Source organism: Acanthochromis polyacanthus, chromosome 19 (assembly GCF_021347895.1).
Source record: "Acanthochromis polyacanthus isolate Apoly-LR-REF ecotype Palm Island chromosome 19, KAUST_Apoly_ChrSc, whole genome shotgun sequence".
Classification (NCBI taxonomy): Eukaryota; Metazoa; Chordata; class Actinopteri; family Pomacentridae; genus Acanthochromis; species Acanthochromis polyacanthus.
This window is the reverse complement of record NC_067131.1, coordinates 22,250,288-22,272,571: the sequence shown is the minus strand read 5'-3', so window position 1 is coordinate 22,272,571 and position 22,284 is coordinate 22,250,288. Positions and strand designations below refer to the sequence as shown.

General features: G+C 38.7%; 1 protein-coding gene across 4 annotated transcripts in view; it reads left to right on the top strand.

Annotated features, from left to right (window-relative positions):
* LOC110964578 (zinc transporter ZIP11) overlaps window positions 1–22,284 on the top strand; it is a 298,477-nt gene that overhangs the window by 55,709 nt on the left and 220,484 nt on the right. For all 4 annotated transcript variants that reach the window (XM_051939240.1, XM_051939239.1, XM_051939238.1 and 1 more), the window contains exon 4: window positions 13,308–13,466. In XM_051939240.1, coding sequence (XP_051795200.1) covers window positions 13,308–13,466 — 159 coding nt within the window. The remainder of the gene's footprint in view (window positions 1–13,307; window positions 13,467–22,284) is intronic.

The following is a 22,284-nucleotide window of genomic DNA, read 5'->3' as shown; positions in this document are numbered from 1 at the left end:
CGATAACTTGATAAGATATTGATGTAGCCTCACCATATTTGGTACACAGGTGTACCATAATAAGACACAGGTCAAGTTCGCATTTGGTGACCGTGACCTCATTTTCAAGGTCACAGGGGTCATCTTTGTCGCTGGGCGGTCCAAGTTTGGTAAAACTTCTTGTTATTTATTTATTTATTTGTCTATTTTATCTCTACATTTTTAACTTTCTTAAAGCTTTTAATTTTTATGCATTATACCTGCTTTTTTCTTTTTCTTTTCTCGTTAGTCTTTTAGTTTTTAGCTTCAGTGTTTCCTCATGGGAGGCCTCCACACTGGAATGTATGCCCGGTCTGCCCACGGGGGGCATTGCCCTGGAGGCCTCCTGGGCCCAAGGGGCTGGGGCGGCTTTGCATTAAGTGCGGGGTCTGCCCCTGCCCATCGGCGTCTGGGTGGTCTCTGTGGCGGCGCTCTCTGTGGGCTGTGGCGCATCTCGGTGTGGAGGGCTCCCATAGGTGTTTCCCCATATGGTTCCTCAGTGCCCTGCCGTGTCTCAGCACCGTGTGTGTGTTTTGTGAGTGTGTGTGTTTTGTGAGTGTGTGTGTGAGCGCATGTGTGTATATATCTGGAAGCGGGATATTGTCGGTTATATTATGCTTTTATTCTCTCTGTTGTTGTATTCTTTTATTTTGTGAAGCACTTTGTGTTGCATTTTAAATGGATGAAAAGTGCTATATAAATAAAGTTTGATTTGATTTGATAAAGTTCACCTTCACAATTTGATCAGAATACCAAAATCAAAATAATGACATTTTCACTTATTTCCTGCTGCATGTATATCCAGATAACCTCCAGCTCTGCTTTTGTGTGTGCCTTATATGACAAGAGGGATATTTCTTCATCTGTAGCAGGTTGTGGCAACGTGGCCTTCAGTGAGATATAAAAATAGTACTAATTATGTGCTGGCATCAGTGTTGGACAGGTGTTTCAATAGCTTTGAGACACTGTTGAATTCACACTTAATGACTGAGAGCAGAGACTGTGGACTAGACCTGGGGTTTGGCTGCTGCAAATGCAAATCAGACAGAGGGACCGTAGAGAAAAAGAAGAGCAAAAGGACTCTGCTGACAGTGAAATGGAAAAAAGAAGTATTGTAATGAAGTCACAGAAAACTAGTCAAGGAAACACATTACTTGTGAAGAATTACTTATTGACTCTGAAATCCTCGGTCTGATATCACCACTCTATCCTTGCTAACACATCTTTTTGAACAGCTGCCAACAAGGACTGTGTTCAGAGGAAGTTGGGCTCTCCAAAATTAGATTTGGCTGTCCTCTGGTATCACAGATTACCCAGATAATATGAGGGCTCTGTGTGAGGTTAAGTACGTTCTGCAAGTTCAAATGTTTAAATCTGCTTTGTCTCACTGTCATGTGTAGCAGCCACAGATCCCTATACATTACAGTCACCCATAGATGTGTAATGTAAGTAGAATTCTTTCCTGTCAGTTATCAGCCTAAACTAATCCTTGTGTCCAGAGAGCTTTGTGTATTTTGAAGATGTAAGCAGCAGAGAATGTGATGGTTTTACAATATGTGTCACAGTTGCAGTAGATACCATTTAAAATGACATGAAAAATGTTCCATTTTAGTAAGTGCTTACACTGAGAGGTTTGTGAAGTGATTTTTCATGTCACTATCAAAGAAAATTTTTCTTCTGAAGGCATCAATTAGTTATGCAAAAGCAGCATTTATTAGCTTTAATTATTACAAACATAATTATATGATGAGTCATTTCATTTCCCTGCCCTCTCTGTCATTTGTGTGGGAAATTGAATTTGTGAGGAAATCTAATTAGCATCTACAACAAGTTCAGGAGTGGGATTTGCTGGGCTTTAAGTGAGAGTCAGTGCCTCATGTGGTAAATATGAAGTTTCAGCCATCAAGCTTTGCATAGCGAAAAGATCAGAAACTTGTTAAACCGTCTGAACCCCAAGCAGTTTCTGGGCATATTTTACTTCTGTCAGATTTTTGCTTCCTATGGGCTCATTTTTCACTACAATCTAAAGTCATGCACCTCTATAGAAACAGTACAACCATAGATAGAAGTAGAGAGAACTTGAAAATGTCTTCTGTGCTGTATAACACATGCCATAAATAAAAAAGAAAGCCACAATGATTAAATTCTTGTGATTATTTGTTTTTCAAAAATTAAATAGGGTATTTCACTAGGCCTGTTAGCAGATGTTTTTTTTTTACCAGTTAATTCACCATGCTAAATGTATCCTCTAACAACTTGCACCTCTCTATACTGTTTTTGAGGCATTTTGGAGTCATTTTATTGAGGAAGTATGTTTTATTTTCCTCTTAATTTTTGTTGTCGATTCCTCTCTGCTTTAAGTAAACACAATTTGAAAAGTCCTTGAATTTTTGACGGACGAAAGTTGGTCAGTCACGGCTTTCCAGTTTTGCTGAAGACTGCAGATTTTTTTGTTTTTTTCCACAGAAACTGTTTCCTACAAATATTTTTTCTTCTTCTTTTTGGCAAATCTTTAAATGAAACGTGCCCTGAAATGTGACATTTCAAGCATATTTTTGTTTATTTTTCCAGAAGAAACTATACTGAATACGTTCTCATAAGCTGTGAAAAGTTGATAATCTTTTGATTCTTTATGTTTTTACAGTTTTTCTCTGATAAATTTAGTAATTTTGTAGATTTAAAAAGCAAAACAAAACATGTCTTTCAAATCTGCTCTTGAGTGTTCATGTTAAGAGGGTCAATCTATACAACAAACTAGTGTTAAAACAGCACTTTGTGTTTTATGTGGAGTTCTCTGTGTTACTACATTCCTACTTTTTGACTGTGGTTTTATATTTACTGGGCAGATATGAGAGTTGTATTGATCAAACTCTTGACAAGCGAATTGGCAGATTTCCAAAAATGTCAAACTAGTGCTTTAAAAGTGGAAACCGTTGCATCATTTTGCAGCTTTTTCTGTCATGTGTATACAATATTGTAAGGCACATAGTAAGTAACTGTAGTTTACAGTTCTCCTCCCTGCCAAGTGAACCTCTTTCTCTGGCTTTATGTCAAAATCTGTCTTAAGTCATTATCTGTGTCATCAATCAACCAAAGGCATATGTTCCTGCATGTTTATTTGTAGTAACAGTGATGTGGAATGTAACTAGTCAACTATCCCTGTTGGAAATCTAAAGCATGCATTCTGACACACACCTCACATGTATAGGTTGTGCACCTTTGAAGCTCCACATCTGTAACAGCAGTGTGTTGACCTGCCAGCTTTACTCTGGATTGTTGCAAATGAACATGCTGACTACTCCCCATCTTGACTCGAATGGAACAGAAGTACACAGTGTTCTCTAGATTACAGAACTGTACCACTGACTGGTAGACAGTGGTAAAGTAAATATGTAGAGAGCCAGTGTTAAAGATAAAAATAATACTTTCTGTAATTCCAGGTATAAGATCAAGTTTTGAAACCGAGCATGATCAAGTTTCCTTGTTAACACAAGACCATGCATAGCAACAAAAAAGGTACTACTTTATTGGATTTGGAGGTATGACTCCAACCATTTGCTGTGTTTGACCAATAGTGTGACTTCGACGAAGATACCTACGATAACTGGAAACTAACTGAAGTGGAACAGCAGGGACTGGGAATCTGCTATATAATTATTAATAAGACGGCTTCTTCTGTTACGATCATATATCTCTAAAATCAGGTCTCCTATTAAGTCTAGCACAGTACTTTGAAGAATGTGTTCAAATTCAGTTCAAGCCAAAGGCCACAGTCGTGAAGTTCCCTCGTCTTTGGCTGCCAGTTATAAAAATCCACAGACATACCAATTGTTTGTGTTTAGAACATGGACATTTTTTTTCAGTACACTCAGTTTATAAATACAATAATGCTCTCCAAACACAAACTTTGAGCCATGTTTCACTTCTTTCTGTTTTGGTGCCACTGTTTTCGGGTAGCTACTTTGCTCTTGGTTTAGATGTAGTGTAAATATAAAGTGGTCAGAGTTCTTCAAAATAATTGAATCTATACGTTTGTGAAACTTGCCATACACTAGTCTAAGAGCAAGATTAGGGCTGGCACAACCCGATTGACCAGTCTAAAATACACTGTGGCATGACATTTTAGACCAGCCCCACAGTGTGAAACAGGTTCAATAACATGAACCTTCACTCTGCAAAGGCCACATACACCACCATCTATATCTATCAACTACATCGACTGAAAGATGAGATGTGTCAAGATGTAATGTAGCTCAAGTAAAAATGATTAATTGACCATCACATTGTACATTCCCTTTGAGGTGTTCAGTTAGAGCAGAGCAGTGTGGCATTGTGAAACAAGCCCTGACGTTTAACAAGCTGGGATAAGTCGTGGGAAATATTGAGATAGTCACAGTCAGGTAGGGATGTAGGACGGAAAAACGTCACTGCACAATAAAAGGAGAGCAGACATAGACAGAGGATGAAGTAAGTTTGTTAAACACCAACTGGACATGCTTTACCCAGTATGGTTAATATCCAGATATGACTTTGATGTATAGAATAGATAGCATGGCTGTTCGCATTCCTGATTGGATTGGATCTTTTATATTTCCATTGATCTGCCTCCTTTGGAGAGATTCTATGAAACCATTTTGTTTTTGAGTCTAGTAGTGCAGGGAGATAAAATGTCATTACTAAGCTGTAGATCCATTAATTGTAGTTCCACAGCTGGGGTGAATTTGATGAAAGAAGATGGAGATTCTCCAAATCTTGCATCAACAGGTCCCAGTTTTTGCAATAACAGTTTTCTTTCTTAAGGACAGTTTACATGGGAACGGTTTTAGGATGAAACGCAAAGGTTTTGTTGCCTAGCGGCCTCCCGTTCACACAGAAATGCCGTTTTTAAAAAATGGAAACTTTGGAATACGGCCTCCAGAGTGGAATTTTTCTCAAACATAACGGCCGCCTTCGCTGTTAGAGGAAGTAGCCAGGGATTTCAGTGAGAATGCTGTCGTCTCGCTCCGCTTTGTGCATGTACATTACACCTTTGTTCTAGTTGGCATGCGCACCGGGCAACAACAGTAACAAGAAAAGCAGAAAAGCACTCAGAGTGCAGTACTCCACAAAAGCTGTTGATTACCCCATATAGCATTGTCAGAAATTCAGCTTTTTTTTATTTTAGGAATGAAACATTTGTTTATTAGTCATGCGAACCTAAATATGTTTTTGAAATTGAAGGGACACGGAAACAACCCCACAATTTAATCAAATGTTCTTCGCATCATTTCCGACAGATAAGTTAAGAGTCTGCATCAGTCAGTTTGTAGTAGGATTGCAATCGTGATCGTCAGCTGGCAGCTGATGTCATGTTCGCTTGTTGTCATAGTTACAGTGACGCTGTGTCACTATCTCGCAATGGCACACAAATCTTTAACAGATCCAGACTGTAAGCTGCATCATTTCCCAAATCAAATCGCTTGGTCCTTCCCTGAAAATTTCACATAATGTCACATAGCTCTGCCGCGTTCCTTGATGCAGAAACAATGGACTACTGTGTTAGGCTTGTGCTGCAGAGTCTACTGAATTTATTGAATCTTCTTTAGCCAAATTTGCATTTGTTGCACTGTTACTTCGATCAGCGAAAACACATTTAATATATACGGCAGATAATCAGCCACTTCTACATTGGTGACTATACTTCTTCTGGCCTGTGGAGGAATGGGTAGGGGTCAGGTGGGGTGTGCCTCTACAAAGTTACATCGCCAACTACCAGCCTGACATGCATGCTGCAGTGTTTTCAGTCCTTCCAGGGTTCCAGTATAAACGTAGAATTCTTTTCACTCCATTACTGTGTAAACCCAACAAGGCAAAGGAAATATTTTTGTGTTTTCGGGTGAAACGTTGTGTAAATGGGGCCTTATAGTCGGTAGCAGAGCAGTGAGAGCAGGAAGATCACCAGTTTCATGAGACACATTGTTTTTTGATCATCCTTCTGTCTCTATCCCCACAATGAAAATCAGCTCCACACATGTAAACAAACTGGCGTGCACAGATGAGTATACTGATGATCAGATCAGCTGGCAAGTATCTCCAGATGGAAATCCCTAGCAGATTAAGAAAAATGTCCATTCCAAGCAGCAGATTAATTTCTTGCTATTTTTCTTTTTAACCTTTATTCTATCAGATTGACATCACATGTTGAAAACGGTTAACATAAAAATTGTCTATCTTTCGAATGCTGCTTGAAGTTAGTGCTAATTTCCCCACCAAACACCATTCACTAGCTGTTTTTTGTGACTCCTTGTTTCCCCAAATCTCTACAACTGAGGCAAAGAGTGCAAAGTTAGCATGACCCATAGAGCCGCGATAGCCACATTAATGGGAAATGCGGCAAGTTGAAATTCTCTTTTAAGTCTCTTTCTGGCATCTCTTTGATCTCTGTCCTACTTTGGTTGTCATAAACACAAAGGCATAAAATTCATATTCTTTTGAATCCGGCTTTCTGCTTCTTTCTACCTAATCCTGTTCCCTCTTCCTGTTTATTGCTTTGTGGAGCAACCAGGGGATTAAGTTTGAAAGCAGATGCACACACAGTATGTTACATTCATAAGATATAAACTGTGAAAGTACGTGTTGATTGTTTTTGACTGCCAGCTTGAAAGTTTTCTGAAACCACAGTGGGAAAAATGGCTAAAATATTCTGCTGGGGAGCGTCACACAGGTTATACTGCAGATGGAAAACAGGTCTGAACCATTATGGAAAAGTGAAGGAAGGATCATTTGCCCCCAACATTACTGTCAAACTGTGACAATTCCGCACAAATAAGACAGAAATAAAACTGTAGAGTTCCCTTCTGAGCCAAACAAAATGAGTTGCAATCAACTTTTGCATTGTTACCCACAACTGACTGGGTTTGATGCTTGCGGTACATTGTTTTGGAGTGTTGAAGATGACTGCAGTCTAACAATATGCTTCCATTACTTTTGATTGGCAGGGCTGACTGCAGGCTCATGTTTCACATTTCTAGTGCTTATATTGTGTCAGGAAGCTGCTATGAGAGGAGCTGCGAGAACCCAAGCAGAATAAAAATGGGCATTTTTTCAGTGATAAACAACAGAGACTGCAGATACTTTGTGTCCACACATGGAGCTTAAAAAGACATGTTGATGTGTTTAGAGATTCAGTACCCTCCCCTCTCTGGACTTTGACAGCTAGTGCAAACAGACTATGCTTTGAAGTGAAAGATACTTTCAGGGTGAATTACCTAAAAAGACTCTGAATGCACTGGACGCTTGCACACAAAAATGCTGCACACATATCCAAACATGGACACACATGCAAACTTAGGATCCTTGAAGCGACTTAATCCCTTGGTTTTGAGTGCAGTAAACACCAGTGTTTATTGGAAGTAGAAAACTAAACATAATGTCATTTAAAGGCAGAGAAGCTAGTTATTTTTTTAAGACTCAGCCTTCAGTTACATCAGGTTATATTTATCTGAGCACATCTTGGAAAGTCTGGGAAAAATAGACCTTATGCATTAAAAAATCTCATGCTAATTCTTTTGAGGTTTCTTCAACTTTCACAACACTTGCTCAACTGCAAAAACTTTTTATTATTACTTGATGAATGACACGTCTAATGAAAATGAGTGCTTTCAAGTGATTTGATTGTAATGCCCCAAATTGCTCTGCAGGATTAATTGTTGAGCTCCAACTGGTTAAGAGTAAAAATGTTAAGTTGACAAAGTTGAGGGTTACATCCTGCTGTTGAAAATCATCAGAATAACACATTATGATCGTAAAGTACCAATAGTTGTTTTAAAGAACCCGAAAATGAGCACCACTTCTAACAAAGCGCCATCAGAGCAGCAGTGTGCTCCTGCAGAACTAAAGATGGAATTGTTTGACATGAAGTCAGATGCTGAAGAAAATACTTTATGATTTAAGATGGATGGGAGTCAAGGGAGTTGTGACATTAATGAAGATAGTATTATATGAAGGTGATATAAAAAGAAAAAAATGAACACATAAAATATTCCCTCGTGTATCATAAAAATTTTTTAGTAGTTACAAACCTTGAGACTTTTATTCTTTCCATTTAACACAACAGTTACACTTGCTCAGATTCTTCATTGCAGGTTTACAAATCCTATTCTGTAAACCACAAATTCTCACATTTTGTGTGTCAGTTTGTGCAATGAGAACTGCACACCTGTTGAGTATTATCTCACAAATGATTTTTTTTTTGCCATTGTATAAGCACAAACACAAGGTAACAAACACAGCTGCTTGGATCTGAGTCTCAACTATTATTTTTTTTTCTTACAAATGACAAGTTCCATGTGCTCTTACTTTGACATTATGTATCTCTGTGAAATGTGGTGTTAAAGTGACTGTAGAGCCAGGGATGGGTCCTGTTCAGATCTCAAAGAATTTTCAACCAATTAGGGGAGCTCCTTTGGGTGTTTGGCATTTAGTGCCTGAGCTAAAACAAGAATAACAACAAAAAAATCTCCAGTCTTCTTTTCTGGACTCAACAGCACCCTGATATTTAAGGCATGTTTTCCACAACAGGGCTCCAGGCTAACTTTTTTTTCCCAGGAGCACAAGGGCCCCTCACTTAAAATTTTAGGAGCGCAACCAGAAAATTTAGGGGCGCACACCAAAATCGACTTGCAAAGTAAATATTCACATTTCTTCTCATTTTCACTGTATTACTGATAAATAGTTGCATAGTAAAATGCAAAAAATACATTTTCAATTCACATTCACAAATCGAGCTTTTAACTGATATGTATTTTCAGTTTAGTTTTAACTTGGTAATCAATTATTGGTAAACGATTATTTGTCACTTATTGGTGTATGTATTTATTTTATTTATTATTATTATTTATTTATTTTAATATCTTATACTGGGTTCTATGTTTTTATATTTTATCTGCTCTTATTATTTTTATCTTATTCCAGTGTTTCCTCTGAGGGAGCTCTCTGCATCGGGAGCGTGGCTCGCCTGTGGCTGCCAGGGTGCTGTGCTGTGGGTTCTTGATGGAGGTTGGGGGTCACTCCCGCTCCTCCTCTCGGTGTCCTGTCTTGGAGCCCTGGTTGCCATGAGCGACCTGCTGCTCTCGGTGCAGACGGCTCCTTGGGTGCGTTCCCTCTTCTGGTTCATCTTTGCCCAGCCTTATATTATAGCATTAGTGTATGGTTGAGGGCGAGAGGGGGGGATGGGGTGGGTCTGGTTACTGCGTTATAGTGTGACTGTGGTTTTTTTTTTTTTTTAATATCTTTGGGTTTGGGGAAGACAGGTTAGCGGGTGGAGTGGGATTGTTTTTAATCTGTGAAGCACTTTGTGTTGCAACTCTGTTTGTATGAAAAGTGCTATATAAATAAAGTTTGATTGATTGATTGATTTTATAGTGCAGCAATTGACACAACATAACAAAAGCACTCAGAGAGCACAGTACTCCACCAAGGCTGCTCAGTTGATGTATCATTTCCGACAGATTAAATCTTTAATAAAAATGACCTTGTGCTGAGCACAGACATGTGTTATGCATGTGCATGTTATGTATTTATACCAAATCACATGTAAATTACTCTTATAAAGGTCTGTTGATCAGTTCATCACTTTCGGCAAGCCTTTGTTTTGCTAGTGTTAAAATAACCGTTCTCTCCAGGCTTTTATTTTGAAAGCATATTTTTAATGCTACAGGCTTTTATTTTGTAACCATTCCAGTGGCACAGGAAATGTTTCTCTAAGACGAGGTTTCTTGACATGACGATGATGCTGTGGAAACGTCCGAAAATTCACGTAAAGATGAAAGAAAATGGTTCCACGCTGTTGCTGTCCAGAAAGGGATGTGTCTAAACTTAGAAGCAGCTGGAATGGAGACAAGAAAGGAGTGAAGAACAGAAAGGTGGATTTGTGTTCAAAATAAGGCTGAACGTAAATAAAGGCTTTGTGAAACATCAGGAGCTTCACCGTCATTCACCCCTTGCTTTCACACACATTGGCCCTCCTTCTTCTTTGGTATTTGTCTCCTTTCTTCTTCTTTTGGAGTTAATGTCGGTTAAACCAGGTCATTTGGGCATTACTGTCTGCTGGGCTGAAGTGTGGAGCAGACGTTTGTCAGCAACAAAAAATATTCAATAATAATTCAAAAAGAAATCGGCAAATTCACTGGTCACACATGCGCGAGTAGATGAAAAATTTACTCGCACTCGCTCAAATTTTGGTCGCAAAATGCGACCATTTAGTCGCAGTCTGGAGCCCTGCACAACCATATTAACTACCCATACCCAGAATTTTCTATTAAAAAATACATCATTGAACAGAAATATCAACACACTTATCAGATATGTACATATACCTTTAGATAACAATTTGGTTCATATAAGGTTTTTTTTTTTCAATAAATGACTGTTCAGTGTTGGGTTTAGATTACTTACTCAGTTCTTACAGTTAATACAAAGGATATGGTAGTTTTGGTAATTACTCTGCCAAGGAACACAGCGCAGTTATGTGACGATCGGCGTGCATTTGTCTGTCTTTCTGTGTGCAACAGTACTCAAAAATGGACTAACGGATTTGGATGAAATTTTCAAGGAAGATCAGAAATGACACAAGGACCACCTCATTAGATTTTGGCAGTGATGCAGCTTACAGTCTGGATCCACTGATTTGTTTAAGATTTATACTATATATCATATATATTATTTATATTATGTATAATTGTATTCATGACAAATAAAGGTCCTGAATCTTGAATCTTGATTTCTGTAAAATTGCGACATAGTGTTATGATGTCACTGTAACTGTGAGTACAATTACAACACTATGTCAGCTGCCTGCTGATGATCACATTATTGCTATCCTACTACAAATCTACCACTGCGGACTTATCAGGACTTATCCATTGGAAATCATTCAGACTGAGTGGCCTTGGCGGAGTACTGCACTCTGAGTACTTTTCTTGTTAATAATGTAATCAATTGAAGTAAGAAAAATGTATTAATATATTTGGACTACTTTTAGCCTGCTTCAAATGTAAATGCTAAACATATTGTGCTTATACTAAAAAAATTAACACCGCTACAAATGTTTGAGTTTGTTCCACAATCTCAGAACATATTCAATTGATATAAGCATTTTATATTTTCAGCGTTAACATTAACAAATAGAATTTCCCTCATAATGGCTCTTCTTAACCATAGTATTCTCGATGTGTCACATATTTTTAATAACAAATGCATCTTTAATATAAGAGCACATTCTTTCCAAATGTACCCGTGCTAATTATAGTTACTTACAGTGCCTTGTGAAAGTATTCGGCCCCCTTGAACTTTTCAACCTTTCGCCACATTTCAGACTTCAAACATAAAGATATAAAATTTTACATTTTTGTCAAGAATCAACAACAATTGGGACACAATCATGAAGTGGAACGAAATTTATTGGATATTTTAAACTTTTTTAAACAAATAAAAACCTGAAAAGTGGGGTGTGCAATATTATTCGGTCCCCTTGCATTAATACTTTGTAGCGCCACCTTTTGCTGCAATTACAGCTGCAATTCACTTGGGGTATGTCTCTATCAGTTTTGCACATCCAGAGACTGAAATTCTTGCCCATTCTTCCTTGCAAAACAGCTCGAGCTCAGTGAGGTTGGATGGAGAGCGTTTGTGAACAGCAGTCTTCAGCTCTGCCCACAGATTCTCGATTGGATTCAGGTCTGGACTTTGACTTGGCCATTCTAACACCTGGATACGTTTATTTGTGAACCATTCCATTGTAGATTTGGCTTTATGTTTTGGATCATTGTCCTGTTGGAAGATAAATCTCCGTCCCAGTCTCAGGTCTTTTGCAGACTCCAACATGTTTTCTTCCAGAATGGTCCTGTATTTGGTTCCATTCATCTTCCCATCAATTTTAACCATCTTCCCTGTCCCTGCTGAAGAAAAGCAGGCCCAAACCATGAGGCTGCCACCACCATGTTTGACAGTGGGGATGGTGTGTTCAGGGTGATGAGCTGTGTTGCTTTTACGCCAAACGTATCGTTTTGCATTGTGGCCAAAAAGTTGGATTTTGGTTTCATCTGACCAGAGCACCTTCTTCCACATGTTTGGTGTGTCTCCCAGGTGGCTTGTGGCAAACTTCAAACCAGACTTTTTATGGATATCTTTGAGAAATGGCTTTCTTCTTGCCACTCTTCCATAAAGGCCAGATTTGTGCAGTGTACGACTGATTGCTGTCCTATGGACAGACTCTCCCACCTCAGCTGTAGATCTCTGCAGTTCATCCAGAGTGATCATGGGCCTCTTGGCTGCATCTCTGATCATTCTTCTCCTTGTTTGAGGTGAAAGTTTAGAGGGACGGCCGGGTCTTGATAGAGTTGCAGTGGTCTGATACTCCTTCCATTTCAATATGATTGCTTGCACAGTGCTCCTTGAGATGTTTAAAGCTTGGGAAATCTTTTTGTATCCAAATCCGGCTTTAAACTTCTCCACAACAGTATCTCGGACCTGCCTGGTGTGTTCCTTGGTCTTCATGATGCTCTCTGCACTTTAAACAGAACCCTGAGACTATCACAGAGCAGGTGTATTTATACAGAGACTTGATTACACACAGGTGGATTCTATTTATCATCATCAGTCATTTAGGACAACATTGGATCATTCAGAGATCCTCACTGAACTTCTGGAGTGAGTTTGCTGCACTGAAAGTAAAGGGGCCGAATAATATTGCACACCCCACTTTTCAGGTTTTTATTTGTTGAAAAAGTTTAAAATATCCAATAAATTTCATTCCACTTCACGATCGTGTCCCAATTGTTGTTGATTCTTGACAAAAATTAAAATTTTATATCTTTATGTTTGAAGCCTGAAATGTGGCGAAAGGTTGAAAAGTTCAAGGGAGCCGAATACTTTCACAAGGCACTGTATTTTTGTAATCCGATTACATAATCTCCATTACATGTAATCTGTTACTACCCAGCCCTGGGTTTAGTATACAGTAGTCTTCTACCTATGCAATACATTAATTCTTCACCTTCAGACTGCCTCATTTATTGTTTTTATTTGTTAAGTGACTTGTTTACCATTTGTGTCAATGATTAATGATGACATATTAGATTGTTTTTATCTGAAGGCACATACTGCTTTCATACTGCAGATATGTAAGAGAAACACAACCTATTGTTATGCTTGGATTTCATAATAATTCAGCATGAGCATCTCAGTTTCATCTTGTTTTTTTTCTTTTTTTAAAAAGATCTCTTCTTCCTTTTTTTTCTTGTGTATCTCAGGTGATGTTGGCTGCTTCATATTGGTCGCTGCTGGCTCCGGCGATCGACATGGCGGAGGATTCAGGGAAGTACGGCTCATTTGCTTTCATGCCCGTGGCTGTGGGATTCACACTCGGGGCGGCCTTTGTTTACTTCGCTGACCTGGCCATGCCCCTGCTGGTAAGAAAACGATGCAGACTCTCAGATGCATTGTAGTTTGTGGGTTTTGTTTTAAGATATATCAGTATGGATTATTAAGTGACTGCATCTGTTCTTGGTTACTTTTTCAAAGACTTACAACATCATAACACACTAAAAAAAACCTCTTGGTAACTGATGAAGTGAAAATAAGCTGGTACTAAATAATAGAGAACAGTATGGTTATAAAGGACAGAAATGACTCACATACTCTCATACACACATTTTAAGGACAAGCCTGCATTTCTATCCCTGAAGGGAAGGTCAGTGCACAAGTATAATACTGTAAAGGCAGTAAATAGTTGTGTTGCTGTGCTCTAGTGACTGAGTCCTTGAGTATTTTTACCTTTGGTACGTGCATATCTTTTACAGCACAATAGCACAAAATGATACAACAAAATGGGTGCCTGTTGAAAGAGTTGTATGCAGTCATAATGAGGGCAATGATTCTCCTTCTGAGAAGTCTGTCAAAACATCTGTGTGTTACTTGAGGTCACACATAGTTGTTGCAGTGAACAAGGTTGTCCTTTGTTCAACTTTGTCTGTGCACATCTTTTGTTTGGCTTAATTAATTGCATTTTTGCTGCTGAGAGCCACTGCTGACTGATGAATGGAAAACATGACGGAGGGAATTATTCTAGGACAAGTGTTAGAAAAATATTTCTTGGAAGATTAATCAATATGGAGCTTTTTGCTGCACTTACCTGTACCTTCTGCAGGCGTTAACTTTTGGAAAGCTTCTGTCTTTGCATGTTGCTGAGCTTTCTTGCTGACGGCCAACACAACTTTAAGCCAATTTGAGCAGAGTACGAACTGTAAGTGGCCAAATAACTCCTTAGAAAAATTCTACATTTAGAACTGCATTAGGGAGAGAATGAAAAGGTCAATTTTATGATCATGAAAAGTGTTTAATTTGTCAAAAACATGCAGTTGCCAAGATCGGAAATATTAATTGGATAAATGGAGACATCGCCTTGAAATGTATCCCTTTTTCTGTCAAACTGCTGTATTATTTCCCTCTTTTATTTTCTTGGAAAGACAAATGGGAAAAGTTCTTTTCCAACTCGTTACTTTTTCCTTAGGGTTTGCTGTCAGTAGGTTGCAATTATATGATTCTTTTTTTTGGAAACTCTTTTGAAAATATTAATTGAAAATTACATATCCAAAAACTAAAACGGTCAGCCCACCACCTTTTTTTTTTTTTTTTAACAAAGGCTATTTTGATTAATTATGGCTTATTCTGTGATACTCTCACATTGACTCACACACATTGAATGAGTTGTTCAGTTTCTGAAAGAGAAAACCGCTTGTAACAATGTATTTTAGTTGAGTAGTGAAGTAGAAATGTGCCTTATGAAGCCACTTGATGTGTAGTATTGATGGACAAATGTTTTTCTTTCTTGCATATACACCCATTAGCCACAACACAAAAACACAGGTGAAGTGAACAGCATTGATCATCTAGTTGCAATGCTATGTTTTGCTGGAAAATTTTGTGTCCTGCCATTCATGTGGATGTTTCTTTGACATGTATGACCCACGTCAATATTGCTGTAAAAGCCAAATACATATCCCAGCTCCAGTGGCCTCCTGCTGCAGGACATTGTGTTTTGCCACACTGCAAAAACTGCTCAGGAATGATTTGAGGAACCCAACAATTTGACCTACAAAATCTACAGAGCTCAATTAGATTGGTCATCCATGGGAACCACAACAGGTCCTGACTGGAGATATTGAATCTGAGTGTTTTAGTGGTTTGGTTCATTTTAGGAAATGAAACTAATTTATTGTTTCAGCATAATTATGTGTAGCGCTGCAGGGCATGTAATGTGTTTTGATTAACGACCTTTTGACTGCTCAACGAGTAGGTGTTTTGAGCTCAGCTCACAGATAAATGTCAATATTTAAAGAGACGTTTAAACCTTGAAATTACTAATGGCTTAGTTGCTCAGCTGAAGACTTAATTGTTCTCTTTCAACCCTTTACAAAATCATCTCTCCCTTGTATGTGTCAGTGATGTCTGACGTGGGTTCAACAGAACGGAGATGAGGTGAGACAGAAATGTGATGCAGCTGATACAGTGGCTGTAGCAGAGAACAGCTGTTGCCTTAAGCCCCTGCAGTCACACTGCGGTAGCAGCAATGACACGAATTACATATGAAGGAGCGGGTGACATCGGCGCCATGCACACTCATGCAAGATGGCACACACTCATATTAACACATTTACACACATAGTCTAGTGAGGACAGTGAAAGACGAGGAGGATGCATCCCACATAAGTATTGTATTGCTTGTAAATAGAACGATGGTAGCTGTCAATTTGTAGTGTATTGTATTTAATGTGGTTGTATTGTTTTAAAGAAATAAATGAGGTTGGAAATTTGCTTTTGAATAACTGTAGATTGTCTGAAGAAATTACATAGTGGGGTGATATGAAAAATGATTACAAATGCCTCAAATGATATCAATGCTGCCTCGACTCAGGTGAAGTCACCAAATTTAATCAAGCGACATTAATCCAGCCATTATGTTAATACTTATAATTACAAGGTAAAAAGATAACTATTTGAAGGACTCTTACCCAACATTGGTCAATACTTTACAGAAGTGAAATCCAATATATCACACTATAAAGTGTTATATATCACTGGCTTGGAAAATCCAAACTGAATCTCCATGTAATCTCCTGTCTCCATGTTAGGAGATACAGGAGAGTCAGTTTGGCATTGGGCGAACTGAATCGCGTTTCCCTCCCGGGACAGTTTGGTAGGACCAATCATAGCACGGGAGGCGGGAGTTAATGCTGCGTCATTTTCAGCGCCTGGATTCAACGCCGGAGGAGGAGGAGGGGGGGCAAAGCGAATCTTTTTGTGGTCTCTTGGTGTTTTGGATGGCGTTAGTCGTTGCCTTTTCGCTTGACCTTTCCAACGATGAGGAGGCAGTGGATGGCTCGTTACTTTCGGCTTCTTGCCATTGTTTGTACAGAGGAAAATCCCGTTCCAAACGTGTGAGTAAATTTAAGCAACTTTTTTTTTTTTTGAAAATTTTATTTATGCAAAGAATTTTTTCAATTTTTTTCCCCCCAACACATAAAATACACAAAAGGAAAAAAGAAAAAAGGAAAAAAAAAACACAAGAGAAACAAGGGAGAGAGAAAAAAAAAACACTCTACAGCCAGCGTTTGACCATTAATAACTGCAAAAATATACAATACATGTCAACACAAGATCCAAGATTGTCCAAAGTGTAAGGAAAAGGCCAGAGATTTAGTCCGGAAGGCCTAATCATGAGGGGAATGACAAAGTCTCAATAAATGGATATGTAAGAATAAACAGCACAGCCAGGCCAAAAAGGGAGCAAAGCCCTCAAGCATCAGATTGTGGTCCCACCCTCCTAATATACTCTATAAAAGGGCCCCACATCTTTTTAAATTTATCTAGGGAATTGGACATTGCAAACCGAACTTCTTCAAGGTGTAAACAGGAGACCATGTCATTCAGCCATCTTCTGAAGCAGGGAGGGGAAGGAGACTTCCATTCCCTCAAAATGACCCGCTTTGCAATAACCATGCCAAACATGAGTGCTTGTTGTAAAGCAGAAGGAAAAGTCAGAGAGACATTAGAACAGCCCAGTATTGCTAAAAGACAGTCAGGAGCCAGTTGTCTATCATAAACAGTGCTATACAATTGAAAAATGTCAAATCAAAAACATGTGAGCTTAGAGCAGGACCAGAAAAGATGTGCAAGAGTACCCTCTGCCGAATTGCATTTATCACAAATGGGAGACACAGCAGGAAATATTTTGTTCAGTCTTTTCTTAGAGTAGTGCAACCTATGAACTACTTTAAACTGAATAAGCTGAAGTCGAGCATTAATAGAGCAAGTTTTTATCCTATATAACACTTTTGCCCAAAGATCATTAGAGATTACTTCTCCGGTGTCTTCATTCCATGCCTCCTTTATATGGAGAGAGGGGGTTGCCACAGAAAAGAGGTTGACCAATTGAGATATCAAATGTTTAGAGGTGGGAGGTTTGGTCATAATGTCATAAAAAACATGTTTTATTGGAGCCACCTCTAAGCGGGGAAATGACTGCCTAACAAAATTCCTAATTTGCAAATAGTGAAAAAATTGACTAGCAGGGAGTTTGAACTTTTCTTGAAGTTCAGAAAAAGAGGCTAAATGATTATCAACGTACAGATCCCTGATAGAAATTAAACCAACATTCGCCCACCGCTTGAAAACTGCACCCATTAATCCCGGCTTAAAACAAGGGTTCTGATATATGGGAGCATGTATAGAAATTATTGGGAGCCTCAGGATTCCCTTAATTTGTTTCAAAATCTTGATTGAGTTGTAGAGCACAAAATTGTTGCGCAGGGATTTCATTTTGAAATCAGGTGTTGAAAATAAAATAGCTGACAGTGAGGCACCTGTAAGTGATAGAGCATTACTAAGCTCAATCTCAGGCCATCTAGGGCCGGGCCTGCACACCTCTCCACCCACTGAGGATTGATTCCAGAAAAGCCAAGCTCTGGCGTTACAGGCCCAATAGTAATGTCGAAAGACGGGAAGACCCAGGCCACCATCCTCTGTCGGCTTCTGTAGGTGGGCCCTTGATATACGAGGGGGTTTGGAGGCCCAGATAAAGGGCATGATAATAGAGTCCAACATCTTAAAAAAGGAGGAAGTAAGGAAGATGGGCACATGCTGAAAAAGATATGTGAATTTAGGGAGCACGACCATTTTGATAATGTTGATACGTCCAATCATTGAGAGAGGGAGAAGTTTCCATTTGTCTATCAAACGCTTGAGCTTACCGATCAAGTTCAGATAGTTCATTTTAAAAACAAATTTAGGGTTTCTGGGGACAACAATCCCCAAATAAGATAATTGATCATGAGCAACTCTAAAAGGCAAATTAAAAAGAAAACTAGGGTCAAGGCCATCAGCTAAAGGCATAAACACAGATTTCTCCCAATTTATAGTGAACCCAGAGAGTCGCCCAAAGCCATCTATCAGATTAAGAAGGGGTGCAAGAGAAGTCTTTACATCTGAAAGAGTCAAAATGACATCATCTGCATACAGACCGATGGTGCATTCAGAAGTGCCACATCTAATGCCAGAGATCTGGGGGTTTGCTCTGATGGCTATGGCCAAAGGTTCGAGAGCTAATGCGAAAAGCATAGGAGAGAGACAGCAGCCCTGCCTAGTGCCACGGTACAACAGGAATGGAGGGGACCTGTCATGGTTAGTTAGCACAGAGGATCGGGGATTGGCATAAAGCATCTTTAAGAGATTCATAAATCTCGACCCAAAACCAAATTTATCGAGCGCAGCAAACATGTACCTCCATTCTACCTGGTCAAAGGCCTGCTGAGCATCCAGTGAAATAACAGCAGAGTAAGGTAGATTTGTTGTGTACATCAGGTTTAGCAAACTTCTCGTATTTGAAAAGGAAAATCTGTCCGGAATAAAACCTGATTGATCAGGATGTATTAAAGTACCAATAAATTTGCTTAAGCGATTGGCCAGGACTTTTGCTATAATTTTTTGGTCTGAATTAAGAAGACTAAGGGGGCGATACGATGAAACCCTTGTTTCATCTCTGTCCTGTTTCAAAATGACACAAATATGGGCATCATAAAGAGAGTAAGGGAAGGTACCATTTTTCACTGAGCAATTGATCATCCGAAGCAAAAGGGGTGCGACACTATCAATATGAGTCTTATAGAATTCTATCCCAAAACCGTCTGGGCCACATGCTTTACCGCTGGGAAAAGAACAAATAGCACTTCTAATCTCAAGCAGTGTGAAGTCAGAGTCCAGAGCCAGTCTCGCAGACTGAGAAAGGACAGGAATGTCTAAAGTGTTAAAAAAATTTGCAAAGTCTGTATCAGTAGCGTTAGATCTAGAGGTGTATAAATGTCTATAAAAATTTAAAAATGCGTCATTAATTAGCTTATGATCAGTTAATAGTTGACCGGTGGATGAAAAAATCTTATGTATTGCCCTATCAGCTTGGATGCCCTTAAGTTGCCTAGCAAGCAACCTATCCGCCTTCTCACCCAGTTCAAAATGCTTCTGTTTTAATTTACGGATATAATTCTCAACCTGTTCGCCAAGAATATGGTTGTAATCATACTTCACTTTCAGAATAGTACTAAGAGTGTCCTCAGATCCTGAGTTTCGATATTCCTCTTCCAATTTAGCTAGTTTCATCTCCATATCAATGAGATGCGAACGCCTAGCCCTTTTACGAGACGACTGGTAGGAGATGATATGTCCTCTTATAACTACTTTAAAGGACTCCCATAGAATAGAATCTGAGACAGCTTTAAGCAACTTTTACACATACGCACCGACTTGGTTTGGCTCAGATTTAAAGTTATTCCTAACACCGCTAATCGTTCGGAAGGAGTCTTTTGTTGCGTAGCCTTTTCAAAAATAAGTGTTGTACTTGAGAGTACCCCATGTATACGCAGATTTTTGTGACAAAACGGCAGTAATCATTCACCGCGACGCTTTCTCGGCTGCATGCCATTGTTGTTTGGACTACATGGACTTCAAGGTCGATTTGTTTGTGCGTCACATCCGTGTTACGCTGATTGGTTCTTTCTCGTTCAAGCTGCATTCGTTAGCCCCTCCTTTTTGAAATCGTCTCCTATCATCACAATGCCAGACTGCCTTTATTTGTATTTATATTAATACATAAATAAAGTGGGTCTGGATTTTCCAGGCAAATATATCACAGTCATTGCATTATCAGGACGTGGTCTTGGTTATTTTCTAATTTTATGTTTGATGTTGTCAACATTATGATGGTTCATTGTCAAACTGCAAAACAAAGATCCAGACTTTCTACGTTAGTTGCAGTGTTGCGTCTGACTTTATTATTTAGGTGCACAAGCACATAATTTAGGTACGCCCAGATTTTTCAATCGCACCTTAGGTGCCCAGTAACAAGTTCAAATGTTCAACTGCCACCTTCAATACATATTCGTATTTTCATCACACTTTATACAAACAGTTGTAGAGAGGACTGAAGTTGCAAATATATATATATATATATATTTTACGTTTTACCTATTCCTTTTTATGAGAATAATTTGAGACTTCCGGTGAGTAAAAGGTGTCTCTTTGACTATATTATAATTCATTTTTTTTTTATTACAGACTTTGCACTCAATGTACACTGCCAGTCAAAAGTTTGGAAACACCTTCTCATTCAATGCTTTTTATTCATTTGTATTATTTTCTACATTGTAGATTAATACTTAAGATTAGCGCTTTTTTGCTTGCATCATAATTCCATATGAACTATAGTTTTGATTTCTTCAATATTAATCTAAAATGTACAAAACCATTAAATGAGAAAGTGTGTCCTAACTTTCGACTGGTAGTGTATTGAGTGCATAATGTTGCCCATTTTATCGTATCTCAGTGTGTCTCACAGGCTGAGACTTTGGTGGAGTTTTGTGTTTGTAGACTGTAAACTAAGCTGGTTTCTGGTTTTTGAACTGTGTCAGTGCTTTGGCAAAGCACAACTCTCCAAACTTGTTAAGGGATTACTGTTCTGTTGTTTCTGCTCTAATTTGCATTATTTATTTTTACTTCAGTAACCCACCATGTTTTAAGCAAATTTGTGTGATTGTTGTTGACACAGTATTAGCAGAAACATTTCCAGCAGCAGCCAAAGTAGCATGACTTGCCTTGATTTGCCAAAAAAGAAAGTAGGCTGTGGGTTGAAAACACAGCTACAGTAGTTATTAGTTCAATTTTCAATCTTTCAATTAAATTTATCCTTAAAAATATTGAATCAGATTCATCTCAGAGAGCTGGATAAAGCTTGGCTGTTGTATTTTTACCTAATAATCCAATGATAAAACTTAGCACTTTTATATGAATTGACAATAGAAGTGAAACTGATGAACTGAAATACTAAGCTATTAGAGTGCAAAGTATCTGGCATTTTAAAATGATTGAAGTAATGTTTTATTCATTTATTTGTAATCATAAACATAATTGTGACAAAGTCAAAACTCCAGACAACCACACATATGCAATGAAAAAGAGATAGGTAGCTTAACACAGATAATGAAACTGTCTAGAGGATTTTTCTTGTCAAGCCAGACAAAAGATGCACCCAGCTGTTTTGAAACAAAAATTCAATGCTAACTTCCAGCTGCACTACATGCCAACTCTTCCTCACTCTTAGCTGCTTAGATCTAACTCTCTCATTTACCGCCTCTACTCCCACCTCAGCAGGGGCTAATTGGGCGACTGACCTTACTGTCCTCAAAGCACCCAAGCGGCAGTTCAGTATCTGCGCTGTATTGGTAGTTTGAGTGAGAGGGGAGGAGATCTGTATCAGCAGTGATGGGCAAACAAGACATACTCCAAGCATTTAGGTTTGCCAACTAATTGTGCTGAAAATGGGTTTATTTCTCAAAGCTGAAAGCCTTCAGTAGCTGAGACAGAATTCACAGCTGAAAGCAATTTATTTTTATACTGCAGTGTCTAATACACTATAGTAACTTTTTAGTGTGTTGCTAGACTGTCAGGCGTATCTCTACTCTGTGTTTTTGTTGTTGGTTTTTGTTGCAGTCAAATTCACAGAGAATAAGTGTGGAAACTTTGTCTCTGAATACTACAGCCATCAACCAAAATTTCATTTTGGTTGATGGCCATGACTGGTATTTATATTGTAAGTGACAATTTTGTGGTATTTTCTAAGATTCACAAGCGTCATGGTACTTGTGTATCTGGGCAGTCTCTACTCCAGACTCTCTGTATTGC